This window comes from Heloderma suspectum, chromosome 3, assembly GCF_057233095.1.
Source record: "Heloderma suspectum isolate Gila_16-S chromosome 3, 16-S_ref, whole genome shotgun sequence".
Taxonomy (NCBI): Eukaryota; Metazoa; Chordata; class Lepidosauria; order Squamata; family Helodermatidae; genus Heloderma; species Heloderma suspectum.
In genome coordinates, this window is record NC_139460.1 from 2660108 (window position 1) to 2675958 (window position 15851).

At 50.0% G+C, this 15851-nt stretch overlaps 1 protein-coding gene across 1 annotated transcript in view; it reads right to left on the bottom strand.

Moving 5' to 3' along the window:
* LOC146349234 (short transient receptor potential channel 2-like) overlaps positions 1 to 15851 on the bottom strand; it is a 26041-nt gene continuing 10190 nt past the window's right edge. Inside the window, exons 3-13 of the mRNA XM_084842135.1 lie at positions 14345 to 14557; positions 13944 to 14108; positions 12870 to 13044; positions 12048 to 12248; positions 7830 to 7992; positions 7192 to 7284; positions 5941 to 6133; positions 5359 to 5486; positions 4776 to 4845; positions 1987 to 2119; positions 1 to 371 (exon numbers count right to left, since the gene is read on the bottom strand). Coding sequence (XP_084698261.1) covers positions 1 to 371; positions 1987 to 2119; positions 4776 to 4845; positions 5359 to 5486; positions 5941 to 6133; positions 7192 to 7284; positions 7830 to 7992; positions 12048 to 12248; positions 12870 to 13044; positions 13944 to 14108; positions 14345 to 14557 — 1905 coding nt within the window. The remainder of the gene's footprint in view (positions 372 to 1986; positions 2120 to 4775; positions 4846 to 5358; positions 5487 to 5940; positions 6134 to 7191; positions 7285 to 7829; positions 7993 to 12047; positions 12249 to 12869; positions 13045 to 13943; positions 14109 to 14344; positions 14558 to 15851) is intronic.

Sequence of the window (15851 nt, forward strand, 5' to 3'; positions counted from 1 at the left end):
TCAGGACTCTGGCTCTTCCTCTGGCTTCTCCTCCTTCACCAGCTCTGTGTCAGCCTGGGGTGGCGTCTCCTCAGCCTCCAGCTCACCCTTGGAGTGTTCCTGAGGCAACGGAATTCCATCCTCCTCCGGAATAATGACCCCATTCTGGTGCACGACAACCTCCACGGGGGACCCCTGGCCAGAGCTGCCAGAATCGTGATCGTAGCTCTGGAAACTGTTGCGCACCTTCATGATGTACTTGCGCAGCACGCTAGCGCCATCCAAGGGGTTGGCCGCTGTGCCATTAGCAGCTATGGTGTGGCGCAGGTGCTTCATCTCAGAGTGAAGGCGCAACACCGACTTGTTCAGCTCAGTCAGGCGGTTCCCCAGATCTGTGGGCAAAAGATGCCGAAAAGGGAGACCTCATGGCTGTACAACTCCATCAAGGCCTCCTTGGATCCCAGTTCAGACAGTCTCCTGGAGCCTAGGAACCCACATACTCTAGGTCAGCCTTCCGCACAACCTGGTCCCCTCCAGCCGTTTTGGACTACACCTCCCATCATCCCTAACCATAGGCTGGAGCTGATGGCAGTTATAGTCCAAAACCTCTTAAGGACCCCAGGTTGGGAAGGCTGCTCTACACCTTGGGGTTTGCCCCTCTGGGCTGCTGCTTCAGAATACAGGTGGAGCCACATATGATTGATGAAAAACCCTGCATGCAGAAAACTAGCATCTTGGACAGAAGAGTTCTGGGCTTAAAGCCCTTTGTCTCTAGCATTCTGATTTTCCATGTCCAGGATCCCTCCTCTCCCTAGATGAAGGGGCATTCTGTCAAGTGAGCCCCACACACAGCCTGAAGTGTATAGCCCAGGTGCAGGTTGGTTTTACCACCTTGGTGCAAACTTGGCCGGACATAAAGATAGTACTATTGGCCATTGTAGACAGATGTTTTATTTCTGAATGTATTTAAAGAAATTATTTGCTGCCCTCCAATATAAAAATGGCTATAAATATTGTGCTGCCAGGAGCATTCATGGCCATGCAGCCTCCTCAGGATGAATGCATAAGCAGTACTGCAGAGCCAGTGTGGTGTACTGGTCACAGTGCTGGACTGGGGCTGGGGAGACATGGGGTCTAGTCCCCACTGGGCCATGGAGCTCCCTGGGAAGAGCAGCCTGGGAAGGAAGAGCTATAAACCTCTTGGTCCCCAGCACTGTGGTCCCCATCCAAAACACCCACTCCACAATTGCATTTGCCATATTTTAAAGCCACAGGACACCTGAACATAGCTCTCCTTGTGCTCAGACACACACAGAGAGATGAGGGACGGAGGGACCCATGAGGAAGGCGGGCTGGGAAAAAGCCTCATCCAAGGTGGGCCTAGGGCAAGGGTGGAGAACCTCGGGCCGGGGCCGAATCCCACCCTCCAGGGGGCCCCAGAAGCCGTGTGCCCTTCCTTGGCTCCAACCCTTTCCCCCCAACACCCAAACGTTGGGTGGTTTCCTGGCTTTAGTGCAGTTCTTTTCCCAGTCTAAAAGGTTGAAATGCCTCTCCCAAGGCTTCTTTACTGGCACTAAGAGCTTGAAGCGACGACAACTGGTATGTCTGAGTTCCTTGGCCCCACCCCTTTTGCTTTTGCCACTGGAACGTGTCCCCCCCCCCCCCGCCCCTGGGAGCTTCTCCAAACTGGAATTCAGTCCTTGGTCTGAAACAGGCTCCCCGCCCCTGGAAATGGTGGAGGAGGCCACCCATGGCGTTGGCTGGAGAGACGGGAAAGGGAGCGTGGGGATGGCGGGCGGGGCAGCGGACTGAGAGGAGCCACGGAAAGAGGGGGCCCAGAGTCAGGTGGCTGAAGGGAGTGGGACAGCGAGCTGCACAGCAGGGCCCCGCCGGGGACAATGGGTGGGGGCCCAGAGGCCTCTGAGAAAGAGGGAAGGTGGATGTAGGGAGCGGAGGACAGAAGGAGCCAAGCAGGAGGTGGCTCGGGGGGGGGGGACCCTGGCTCACCTTTCCTCCGGCTCTCCTCAAACTCCCGCCTGGCGGTGTCGATGTAGCGCTGCACTAACGCCTTGAGCACCTGGCGCCGGTAGGCGACACGGCTGTCCGCACGCAGGCCGCCCTCTTCCACGGATGGGTTAGACTGAGCAGAGGGGGAGAAGAGCAGAGTCAGGCGGCTGCCAGGGGGCTCTGACTCTGAGAGCGCCAGAAGGGTCCATGCCCGCCTCAGGGGCCTGGGAAGCCTGAATCCTGACACCGCCTTGGAGCGGGCTGGAGTGCGGGGAGGCCCTGGGCACAGGCTTCAGTGTTCCCCATAATTATTTCGCCTGTTCTAGGGCTGAACCCTCTCGCTGAGAACAAGTGCTGGGGCTAAGCACTGGTGAGCCCTGACTCAGATTCAGACTGGTGCTTGGATGTGAGGCTAACTTAAGAATTAACCTTTTTCAGGACTGGTGCCTGAGTTTTATTTTTTCCTCTTCCCTCCCCATGCTGTTTTCCTTTTGTGCCATGTCTTTCAGGTTGTAAGCCTGTGGGCCGCAACTGTCTCCTTTTATGGGCTGTATGTAAGCTCTGGGAGACCTTCTTGCTGAAGCGTGGGGCAAAAAATGCTTCAAATAAGTAATAAATAAATAAGGATGTTCACAGAAGGAAGCTATCCCATCCCCTTCTGCTCCTGCAGCCAGCCAGCTACCACCCCCAAAGCCTTCCCAGACAGCTGGGGGCCTCTAGAACAATGTGGGATGGGGCATGGGGAGGAAGAGACAGGAAACGGTTTTTCCAGTCAATGTATCTGAGAATCCAAGCCTGCGTGTTTAGTGCTGCCTGTCTCTGGGCCTTTTCAGACTATTAAAAGCCAGGATTTCTCTCTCTCCTCCGACCTCACACTACCCCTGATCCAGCAGCAGTACTGTAGTCTCCAGCCCCCACATAACAGAAGACAGGGTAGTTGCTGGGGGGATGACCATATCTGTGTTCACAGCTGCCCACTCTTTCTCTAAACCATCACAGATGTGTCTGGCAACATCAGAGGGGCAATTTCCAAAATATAAAAAAATAACACTCATTCTTTTTTTTAAAAAGCAAAATGTTCATGAAAAGGGAGGGCATTGTTGTAGAGTCAGAGTGTAGCCTTCCTGGGGCAGCTTGGAAGCAGTTAGCCTATAAACAGTGTTTTCATTCGTACAACAGTCTATAATAATAACTAACTTGTGAAGGTTTGAGTCCTACGGAGGCAAAGGGAAAAAAGGAAGGCTCAGAGGCCTGGAGTTTTCTGTTGGGAGGGGATAGCCCTGAGAAGAGTAGCTTCATTTTTCCACTTTTTTCATATCTTCTGGTGTGAAGCAGCACTTTTGGTTTTGAGGGAGGAGGGTATATAAAGAGAGCGAGAGAGCCAGTTAAAGAGAGACAGCCAGAGCCTGAAGTGAGAGCAGAGTCAGAAGAATGAGCAGGAAGAAGCAGCCTAAAAAAGTCTAAGGACAGCTAGGGTAAAGGAATGTGTGTTTTGCCACTTTTATTTTCTTTTAAGGCCTTTTGTATCACTCAGCTGTATTGTATAAATACATTTAATTGTGATTTGCTTGCTTTAAAACTACTAGTAAACAGTTGTGGTTAAACCCTGTGTCTACAGTGTCAGTCACCCCACATCTACAGCCTAAACCCCACCTTACTGGGAAGGGGAATTTTAAAAGAAGGAAATTGGGACTCTTAAGGAGCAAGAGATCCTTAAGGAGTTGCACAGGGGGTCCAGGTCATAAGTGGAACCTTGACACTAGCAAACAGACCTCGATTCCCATGGGTTGGAATAGCCTTTAGTCTGATACAGCGAAGCTGACAGGCAGGCAGACAGGCAGACATCTTCTTTTATTATTATAGGATGCGTATCTATCAGTGCCACAACCCTAAGGCTGTGAAACCTTGACACCTGAAATGTGGCATACATACTAAGGACACCCTATGGGGTGCACCTCAGAGTTATTTGGTTTTTAAAGCACATTAATTATTTTTAATTAATTTAAATGTGTCCATGTGTTTAAAGCCTGCAGAACCATCTTCAGTCACAAGGAAGCAGACTACCCCAACCAGTGCATAGCTTTGCAGTTGATACAGTTTGAAGCCAAGGGAGATTAGTAGGTCGAGGGATAAAATTATACAGCTGCCCCCTCCCCACTATTGTGTGGCAACCCTCCCACTGAGCAGACAGTCTGCAGCTTCACTCAGATGGGGCAGGCACAATGTGTCCACGTATGATAGCTGTGTAGGTTTGCTTGAAGGCTTTGCTGTATCAAACTAAGGGCTACTCCAAGCCACGCGAAGCCAGGTCCGTTTGCTAGTATTTTGTAATAGTCAAAAAATGGTGTGGACATGAGGCAAAATGAGTTACCCCACGCATGGCTGATTATGTCACAGGCACTATCCAGTAGGTGCTTGTGACACTTGTGTAACTGCATTTCATGCATCACTCACAACAGCAAAGCATGAACAAGTGGTGGGACTGCATGCTCTTACTCTTCCCCCTATTCTTCTTCTTCTTATATGCTTTTGAAAAGAAACACTCAAGGCGACATACAACCAAATTAAAACAGCGAAAACAATTATCCACCAAAATACAAGCACCTCACGAAAACTAAAGTTTCAGTAACAACCATAAGTATTTTGAGTGATGCAATGAAAAAGATCATTTTCTAAATGAACCCTTTACACACACGAACACACATATTTTTGGGGCAAAGGCAACACATTGCAATCACAATGCTAAATGCAGATGGCATACCATCTAAACAGCGACAAAGCGAACTTACAATGGTAGGAATTGGGGGATATTTTTGTTGTCGCTTTGGTTTGTAACAGCATAGAAAGCGGAAGAGGCCCCTGTGGGATGCAGAAGAGTAAAAGTTTAGCAGAGAAGCCTCTAAAGAGGATGGATTGATTGTAAACTTGTCCTAGAATTGTCACGGACTGTATTTTGTGCCTTTCATGGCCCTTTGGCCCCACTGTTTACATTTCTCCTCCCCCCCACCCAAATCTACACCTGCATGGTTTATGTGTACGTGACAACTGAGTATAACACCTAATGCACCTGATGAAGCTGAGTCTCAGTTAGTCTTCCCCAACCTGGTGGCCTCCAGATGTGCTGGACTACAACTCCCATCATCCCATGCAGGCCATGGATGACAAGAGTTGTAGTCCAATATGGCTGGAGGCCACCAGGCTGGAGAAGGCTGATGTACATGGAGATCCCATTTCGCAATCACAGCTAACAGGAAGTGACAGATCTGCCCTCCATGAATATCTGAGTGTCTATGTGAGCTGTGGGGAAGGTATCAGAGTACCCGGAATGATTCTTCTGGTGCTTTCGGGTACTGCTTGCCACTGCCAAACTACCTGATGACATAGAAGATGGACTTTGGAGTTGGGATGATGTTGAAAGGAACCGGCAGCGTCAGACCTTCCCTGAAGAAAGACAAGTAGAGCTTCGAGCGAGCAAATTTCCACTCCACATCAGCGTCGTTCTGCAGCGCATGCAAGGAAGAGGTGGTGGGAAGGAAAGCTCTGTTAGATCCTGCGTAAGCAATGCCTCAGCAGCAACAGCCGACCACATGTCCCAGGGTTAGCGGCATTGTCCTGCGATTGGTAGTGCCATGGTGAGCCCATTCCCATGGCTGAGAAACTCCAGTAAATCTGACCAAGAGCATGAAAGGGCAGATGTGCATCGCCTATTCACTCGGAGACCATGGGTGTGCTGGCTGGGAGTTGTAGTCGAACACATCTGGAGGGCATCAGGTTGGGGAGGTCTGCCCTAGGGTGTCTCAGGTGGCTGCAAGTCCCCAGTATGTCTACACTGTGTCTTTGAAGAATCATATCTCCCTTTCACACCAGTCCAACTCCAGTGGAGCTGAGATGCCAAGCCAAGGATGACGTCAATGGCTCTTACCTCCTCACCTGGGTTCTCCTAGAAGTCCTCACCTCTATTTTCTGGAAGGAGCTGGTGATCATGGCAATGAGCATGTTGAGGAGGACAACCACCATGACGATGGTGAAGACCCCATAGAGCACCCTGCCCATCAGCTCGGCCACATAGAACTGGGGCATGTCGACCACATTGTGCTCCTCCATCCCAAGCATGGTCCAGAAGAGGAACTGGAACGTCTCATTGAAGCTGCAGGAGAGAAGAGACAGCAAGCAGGGATAGCTTTGATGTTTGGGTCAGGGCTACCTTGTCCCCACAAATCCAGGTGGGTTACAGGCAATTAATTCATCTGGTTCGTCTGGGAAAGATCGTTCCTAGACCTGAATGGGCCACTATGCAGTGTTCGCGTTTTGCCATGTGCAATGAATATTTTGGATTCCACACAAACACCGACCCAAACCAGCAAAATTGTCTTCTTGGAGCCCCTCTTGCCAGCCAGTTGGCTGCGAAGACAGGGGTTTCACTCCTGGGGCACAACAAAAAATCCATGGAGATGTTACAGTGGCTCCATCGGGAGTGCTGAACCCGCGGCCTGTGGGCCAAATCTCGTGAAGCTTGGCTACTGGCGATAAGAGCTTTAAGCTACAGTAAGCTGGTATTTGGGGTATGTGCGGCCCCGCCCCTTTTGCCTTTGGCCCCGCCCACCACTGGAATGTGCCCCCCCAAGAGCTGCTCCAAACGTGCTTTCACCTCTGGGCTGGAGTGTGTCAGAGGAGGACTGGGGAGTCCAGGGTTCAAATCTTCACTCAGTTATGACTCTCCTTGGGTGATCTGAGGCCAGCAGCCCCTCTTTCGCTTAACCTAGGGTTCGCAGGGTTGTTGTGAGGAGAAAGTGGGGAAAGCGAAGAGAGCCATGCTTGCCTCCCTGAGCACACTGGCAAGGAAGGGCAGGATAAAAATTAAATAAGCTGACATTGCCACAGCTCTGCTGCAGTTTAGAGAGGGGATTTTGTTTGGGTTGAGAACAATGAGTTTGAAGCACGCAAAGAATGGGAGAAGGAGAAATGGCATTTGCTCCCTTTTCTATCCCGCCTTTCTTCAGTGATGCTCTGTGGGGCTCCCAGATTGTCTTCCATTTAAGCACTGCTCAGAGTCGGACCCTGCTCAGCTTCAGCAGGGCGGCTGCATCCTGGCCTTCACACGCTGGCGCTTCCCACTCCCCTAGCCCAGGTTGCCCAGCATCTCTCAGGCACGCTCCTTGTTAGCCCTGCCCGTCACCCGGGACCCCTCCAAGCGGGCGGCCATACCTTCCCAGCCGCTCAGACTCCTGGTAGTGGACGTAGATGTTGTTCATCCCACACAAGAACGCCGTCAGGATGATCATCATGATGAACATGAACCTGCGGGGGGGGGGGGCACAAAGAAAGGTTAAGCTCTCAGCTCTCTCCCCCCACCGGCAGAGGCAGAGGCTGCCGCCTCGTTCCTCCTCGTGGGGGCGGGGGTGTTGCACGGCGCTCTGGCCTGCTTGTCAAAGCACCCTCTGTCCATAGAGCAGCGGTGGGCAGAAGGTAGATCGGAGTCTGCTAGTGGATCTCTGGGGGCTTTGCAGTAGATCTTTAATTCCTGGGACGAGCAGGTGCTCAGAGGCACCTTTGTTCCTTAACTCTAAGAGTCTCTCTCCCCCCAGCCTGGGCACTATTTTTGGTGCTCGAGCGATTCTAGTAAGAAACCAATCCTGCACACCTGACGGCTGCCCACACCTCCTATGGGGCAAAGACAGGCCCGCCTCTGGCTAGGACAGGGCGAGCTGGTCCTGTCCTGCACGGGCCTCGTGCTGAGACTGAGAAGTGGAGCGGGTCTGAGCAACGTGGATTTGGGGGAGGGGTGGGAACAGCATGGCAGAGCCGACCAGGGCGGTGGTGGGGAAAGATCCTGGCGCCCCTACCTAATCATGTCATCGATCATCTTGCCAATGGAGATCTGCAGCGTCCCCAAGGTTTCATGGGCTGGCAAGATGTAAGCCAGGCGGGTGAAACTTAGCATGCTGGTTACTGCAAAGAGCACCTCGGCCATGAACTGGGGGTCCTCCGTGTGCCACTCCAACCGCTCTGTGTCAGAAAAGGGAAAGGGGCAGAGAGAGGAAGGGGTGTTGAGAAGTCTGGTTTAGATCTCGGTGATACTGGCAGGGCAACACCCATCATGCAGGTTCAGCTTCAGGGATTAAGGTTCTAGTCCTCATAGGAAGGCCTGGCATGCTATGGTCCATGGGGTCACGAAGAGTCGGACACGACTGAACGACTGAACAACAACAACCTCATTCAACTTCTGCCAGCCACATCCCTTCTTGTGTTTTTGCTCCAATGTCTGTAACCTCCCCTTTTCAATGCTAAGCTTCTGCGGACATGAGCATCAGACCCGTCTCTTTTGCACTCTCTGCTCTGATCTGCAGGCAACATTTGCTTTTACAGCTTAAGGCACAAAGAGTTTTGTGGTGCATTCATTTATTCTGGCATAAGCTTTCGTGGAGTTCAGCCCACTTCATCAGATGCATGGAGTGTGACTGAGAATTTCAATGTGGTATGTGCCACCTTCTGTCAGCAGTGCCCTTTGGCACTCTACAGAGGGCAAACAGACCAGTCTCTATGGAAAAGGATTAATGGACACAAATCTGACATCAGAATGGCAATGTTCAGAAACCAGAGGGAGAACATGTCAGGCTCGTGGGACTCTCTGTCACAGATCTTACAGTGGCCATTGTGGAACAAAGGAGCTTCAAAGGGAGTTCAGAGAAAGAGAGACTGAGCTGAGGGAAGACTTCATCAACAGGTTTAATTCCATCACCAGAGGCTTGAATCAGGATAAAAGATGTTTCTCACGATACATGTTTTAATTAGCCTACCTCGCGCCAGCGCATTTGTGGTAACAGCAACAACTGCACTGCAAGTGGCCACTGTTCATAACGTGATTCTCAGTACTTTTTGCATTTAATTTCCTTCCGACCTCACTTGTTACAATCCCCACCACCCCCGCGTGTACTGGATATATACTCTAAACTCCGGGTAGCACTCCATGCTTCTGATGACGAGGCCTATAGTCCATGGAACCTTCTGCCAGAATAAATCCGTTAGTCCTTAAGGTGCCACACGGCTCTTGGTTGTTTTGGCTGCAATAGACTAACACGGCTCCGCCCTCTGGATTTCATATCCTTAGTATTTTAAAGGGATTCATTGCTTAGCATTGCCAAGATCTCACTTCCTCCGAGGGGAATGGCACTTAACAGAGGTGAAACCTGACCTGATTTCAAGAACTGCCAAGGTTCTCAAACATGAAATTAAACAGACATTAATTTTAGATCTAGGGGGGAAAGGACAAAGGATCTGGAAACGCACATGAGCAAACGCAGACCGAATGTCCAACCGAATTCCAGTTTTATCTCTGCCTTCTTGTGGTGAAGGGGCTTATGTAACTCAGTGAAACCATAAGCTATGCCATGCATGGCCACCCAAGACGGACAGGTCATGGCAGAGAGTTCTGACAAAATATGGTCCACTGGAGAAGGAAATGGCAACCCACTCCAGTATTCTTGCCAAGAAAACCCCATGGAACATATCACAAGGCTAAAAGAGATGACGCCGGAAGATGAGCCCCTCAGGTCGGAAGGTGTCCAATATACTAGTGGGGAAGAGCAGAGGGAATTTCCAAGTAGCGCCAGAAAGAGTGAAGCGGCTGGGCCAAAGCCGAAAGGACACTCAGCTGTGGATGTGTCTGGTGGTGAAAAGAAAGTCTGATGCTGTAAAGAACAATATTGTTTAGGAACCTGGAATGTCAGATCAATGAATCAAGGCAAGCTGGAGGTGGTCAAATATGACATGGCAATATTGAACATTGACATCTTGGGAATCCGTGAACTAAAATGGACAAGCATGGGCGAATTTAATTCAGGTGACCATCATATCTACTACTGTGGGCAAGAATCCCTTAGAAGAAATGGAGTAGCACTCATAGTCAACAAAAGGGTGGGAAAAGCAGTACTGGGGTACAATCTCAAAAATGATAGAATAATCTCAGTACAAATCCAAGGCAAACCATTCAACATCACAGTAATTCAAGTCTATGCCCCAACCACTGAGGCCGAAGAAGCTGAGGTTGATGGGTTCTATGAAGACCTACAACACCTTCTAGAACTAACTCCAAAAAAAGATGTCCTCTTCATCATAGGGGATTGGAATGCTAAAGTAGGAAGTCAAGAAATCACCGGGATAACAGGCAAGCATGGCCTTGGTGTACAAAATGAAGCAGGACAAAGGCTAATAGAGTTCTGCCAAGAGAACACGCTGATCATAGCAAACACTCTTTTCCAACAGCACAAGAAGCAACTCTACATATGGACATCACCGATGGTCAATATCGAAATCAGATTGATTATGTACTTTGCAGCCAAAGATGGAGAAGCTCTATACAGTCAGTAAAAACAAGACCTGGAGCTGACTGTGGCTCAGACCATGAGCTTCTTATTGCAAAATTTCAGCTTAAATTGAAGAACGTAAGGAAAACCACCAAACCATTCAGGTATGACCTAAATCATAACCCTTATGAATATATAGTGGAGGTGAGGAATAGATTTCAGGGATTAGACCTGATAGACAGAGTGCCTGAGGAACTATGGACGGAGGTCCGTAACATTGTTCAGGAGGCAGCAACTCAATCCATCCCAAAGAAAAAGAAATGCAAGAAAGCCAAGTGGCTGTCTGATGAGGCTTTACAAGTAGCTGAGGAAAGAAGGGAAGCGAAAAGCAAGAGAGAAAGGGGAAGATGTATCCAACTGAATGCAGATTTCCAGAGAATAGCAAGGAGAGACAAGAAGGCCTTCTTAAATGAACAATGCAAAGAAATCGAGGAAAACAATAGAATAGGAAAGACTAGAGATCTTTTCAAGAAAATGGGAGATATCAAAGGAATATTTTGTGCAAAGACGGGCATGATAAAGGAGAAAGAAGTCAGGGACCTAACAGAAGCAGATGAGATTAAGAAGAGGTGGCAAGAATACACAGAAGAACTATACAGGAAAGATCTGAATGTCCCTGGTAGCCATGATAGTGTGGTCACTGAACTTGAGCCAGACATCCTCAAGAGTGAAGTCAAGTGGGCCTTAGGAAGCATTACTAACAACAAAGCTAGCAGAGATGACAGTATTCCAGCTGAGCTATTTAAAATCTTAAAAGATGATGCTGTTAAAGTGCTGCACTCAATATGCCAACAAATTTGGAACACTCAACAACAACAGAGCCTCTTGTTGAGGGTGAAAGTGGAGAATGCAAAACCTGGTTTGAAACTCAACATTAAAAATACAAAGATCATGGCATCTGGCCCCATCACTTCCTGGCATATAGAAGGGGAAGAAATGGAAGCAGTGACAGATTTTATCTTCTTGGGCTCCAAGATCACTGCAGACGGTGACTGTAGCCATGAAATTAAAAGACGCTTGCTCCTTGGGAGGAAAGCTATGGCACACCTAGACAGCATAGTAAGAAGCAGAGACATCACCTTGCCGACAAAGGTGCATATAATCAAAGCTATGGTTTTCCCAGTATTGATTGATTGATTGATTGATTGATTTCATTTCTATACCGCCCAATAGCCGAAGCTCTCTGGCCGGTTCACAAAAATACAGTAGTAATGTATGGCTGTGAGAGCTGGACTATAAGGAAGGCTGAGCGCCAAAGAATTGATGCTTTCCAACTGTGGTGCTGGAGAAGACTCTTACGAGTCCCCTGGACTGCAAGGAGGTCAAATCAGTCCATCCTAAAGGAAATCAACCCTGAGTGCTCATTGGAAGGACAGAGACTGAAGCTGAAGCTCCAATATTTTGGCCACCTAATGCGAGAGAAAACTCACTGGAAAAGACCCTGATGCTGGGAAAGACTGAAGGCAAAAGGAGAAGGGGATGGCAGAGGATGAGATGGCTAGATAGCATCACTGATGCAATGAATATGGACTTGAGCACGCTCCGGGAGAGAGCGCAGGACAGGAAGGCCTGGCGTGCTCTGGTCCATGGGGTCATGAAGAGTCGGATACGGCTTAACGACTGAACAACAACACATGAACTCACGAGCAGATGCACCTGTGGAGCCAGGTGCCAATTCAGCTTGCGGGAGGAGCTCACCAGCTTTGGTGTAATAGTAGCATTCGCGAGAGGAGGTGCCGTTGTCTACGCAGTAATTGCCCTTGAGGAAGATCAGGACTCTTAGCACGAAGGAGGCCAAGTACATGCTGAGGATGACGATGTCCAGGAAGTTCCACCAGTCCAGGAGGTAGCTGCGCAAGCCCTCAATCCAAACCTCCTTGCACTCAAACCAGAAGAAACCTGGAGGAGAGGAGCACAATGATGGGAGAGCACAAAGCAGCATGGCTGGATCAAGGCCCACGGAGGCTGTTCGTCCGCCCGGGTTTCCCCTGGTGCCTCTTCCCTGGATCTTTGCCCCACTCATGCTTCTCTGGTGTCATCATCTTTATCTCCTTCTCCCACACACCCCTCTGCACCTTCAGCCGTCCTAAACCCCATGTTTGAAGAAGCGCCCCTCCTCCCTCCTTCTGAAAAACTCCTCATTGACTGCCCCCCATTTCCGCCATGGATTGTCAGTCTCTCAGGCATTCTCATCCCTACTGCAAATTCTCTCTTGTCTGTCAAATGTAGACTTTATGCCCTGTTGGCACGGGCCGCGCCATTTCGGCACAGCACCTAGCACACCCCAGGGGCGCCAAGTAAACGCGCAGTGGTGACCTCAGCATGCCCTGGAGAATTTGCAAGACCTCTTCGACTGGTGGTTATTCCAGTGGTTGAGGGAGAGGGTGTGAAATGGCCCTGACAGAAAGAAAGAGAGAGGGCATGACTGAGACATCCAGGTTGCTCTCCAGTGGACACCATCTCCTGCCACACATGCATCCTTGCCCACTGGTGCCAGGCTGAGCTCTCTCTGCCACCTACCTGCTACCCAGAGCATGTGAAGTGAAGTCTCCCACATGCTCTGGTTCCGCCCCGTGAAGGTGTCATGGTGATACTCCAGGACTAGCGACTCCCCCAGCAGGAAGACCAGGAACCAGACGTACGAGGCCGAATGCAACAGGAACTTGATCACGGGGATCTTCAGCATTTTGCCCAACTGCCAGGGAAAGAGGCAACCGAAGAGTAGGGCACACAGTAGGGTAAGAGGGAGGAACACACCAAAGATGTAGATAATGTCACTCAGGCTGTTTATAATTTGGCAAAATTGGAATGAGTCAGGACTGGGATCTGTCATGTGGTAATGCATCCACACAATTGGCTCCAGATGTGCAAATCCACAGGGAAACTGTGCGTGTTCTCCCTGTCTCAGATGACTCGCTGTTCCATTCCACATCATACTCCATGCAGCAGGTGTTGGAAGAAAGCGTTTGAAGAAGAACATTCACAAGTCCAGAGTGATAACCAAATGCCACATTTGTGTGGTGTGAGCACAGAAACACAAAAATGCATGCCAGAGGCAAGCTGTGCAGCCCTAGCAATAACTGGAGCTGTGCATCCCCATTGCCCTGAAAAAAATGTTTACTTAGTCCCCATGGGGCATGCTAGGTGCTGCACAAGGATGGCACAGTCTGCACCAACAGGACCCTATTCCAGAGAAGCCACGAGACCTGGCCCTTGGTGTGTGCACAACTTGGCACACAGGTGGAATCCTGTAAGGCAGCCTTGCCCAACCTGGTGCCCTCCAGATGGGTTGACTACAATGCCCAGAACTCCCATGCTGGCTGGGTGATCCTGGCAGTTGTAGTCCAACACATCTGGAGGACTTGGGTTGAGGAAGGCTGCCTCACGGAGTAACTGATCTCAGAGACCCAGATGGGTGTAGTGGAGAAGGCAGATGCCTCGGTATGTTGGACACAAGTTGTTTAAGGGCTGTGAATACAACTGTCCACTGTGTGTGTTTTGTCAAGAGTCAACCATCATCACCACCACCCTGCTCCCACAACCAGTCCACCCATTCTGGAGGCCACAAGACAAGCCTGAACACGAATCACTCACCTTGGACTTGGGAGCAAACCAATAGATCAGGCACAGGAAGGGCATGGCCACAAAGATGGAGCAGGAGATGAAGACCTTCCAGAGACTGGTACTGCCCCGCCAGCTCTGCAGGCTTCCACACCAGATGGATGACAGGACTTGCTGGCAGATCGGGTGTGCTACAAACTGAAACAACAGAAGAACCCTGCTGAACCAGACCAAAGGTCCATCCAGCCCAGCAGCTTGTTTCCAACCATGGTCAGCCAGATGCCGCAAGGGGAAGCACACAAGCAGGACATGAGGACAGCGTAAATAGGAACAGCTCACACGAAGCCCTGCCCTGTGCATAATGCTGTTGTCTCTCACTGTGTAAGGCTTTCCTCCCACGCACCGCCCAGCCATGTGTTCTCTGGCTGACTCACCCGTTTCTGGTTGTAGTTGACCGCCAGGCGGAGCCTTGCCAAGTTTGGAATCCCCTCTTCAAAGGCCTGGTCATCGACATCCTCTGCGTCTTCGTCCATCACATCGTCCCCGATGTCATTCAACACAGCTGTCACCTCACTTTGGTTGCGGCACATGCCCAGCAGCTCAAAGGCAAACTCCTGGCTCAGCTGCTCCAAAGCCAGGTACTCTGGCTGGGCAGGACGAGATGGAGAAGACAGTGTAAAAAAAAAAGAAGGAACAGCCTCAGGCTTTGAAGGGTACCAGGAACCCTTGCCTCTGTTTTGAAGAGAACCCATCACTCATCACCTACACACGTTTATGGCTCTTGCCACTGCTGTGAGTCTCACTGGCCTAATTCAAAGGTTACCTTGCTGTGGTGCTGGTGTTGGTACTTAGCTCATACTCCAGCAGATCCATGAGGGAAGCAATTCCATGTGGAGCACTCACCATTCAGAAGAGATTTTGAGAGACAGCTGCACCAATGATGTAATGTTTGAATTGGACCTCTTTTCCAGAACAGAAGGTTCCAGAAGGAGGGAACGACAGCCAAATAAGAATAGACACAGCCACCAGGTTTGGCCAATGGGTATCAGGGAGATCAGACCAGGGAAGGCAACCACAAAGTCAGCAGAGCATGCTCAAAACACTTTCACTGCTTTGAGCAAAGCACACCTGATATTAAGGGGTCATCATGACTTCCATCCCCCAGTAACTGGTGATCTCCCAGCTTTGCCTGGCCATTCCGCCACCTTCACTGCAATTCCTAAACAACATTATTGGCAATGGAGGAGTCCAAGGGCCAAGCTCACAGCACCAGAGCAAAGCAAGAGTTCAAATTAACAGGACGTTGCTAAAAGTGAATTGTGAGAGAACTCATAATTATGGGCCATTGCAAGTAGGGATTTATTTATTGATTTAGGACATTTTTACCCCACCCTTCAGCCAAAAAAGGCTCCCAGAGTGGCTTACAAAGATGAATACTAAGACAGCCCCTGCGCTCGGGCTTACAGTCTAGAAGACACAAAAGGAAAAGGGATTGGGGGGGGGGAAGCAAATGCATCACTGACCAATATATTGGGTAGGCTGGTCTCCCCCCTGCGATGATGTCCTTCCTGGGAGGCAGGAGGTGCGGCCCCCAGGGGCCCTTGGTTCTCCAGCCAATGGATGAGGCCAGAGTCTCCAGTCCCAGGGAATTGTCAGTTGGAGCTGCCAACTGGATGGGAGAATCAGTGAGGCTGGAGCTCATTGAGGTTTGCCTCATCCCCACTCCTGAATGTGAACCTCCTTCGGTTTGTTGTTAGAATGAGGAAAGTGCACATTTGGGTGCACATTTCAGGGAAGTCCACACCCAAATGCACTTTCCTTCCCATTGACTAAAAGCATGAAAATTGTTTTCAAACTGCGCATTTTTAAAATGCACATTTTCCCTCTTGAATGTTTTCAAATGCAGTTGCAAGCTTGGGAATATGCGAGCTTTGCACAAGA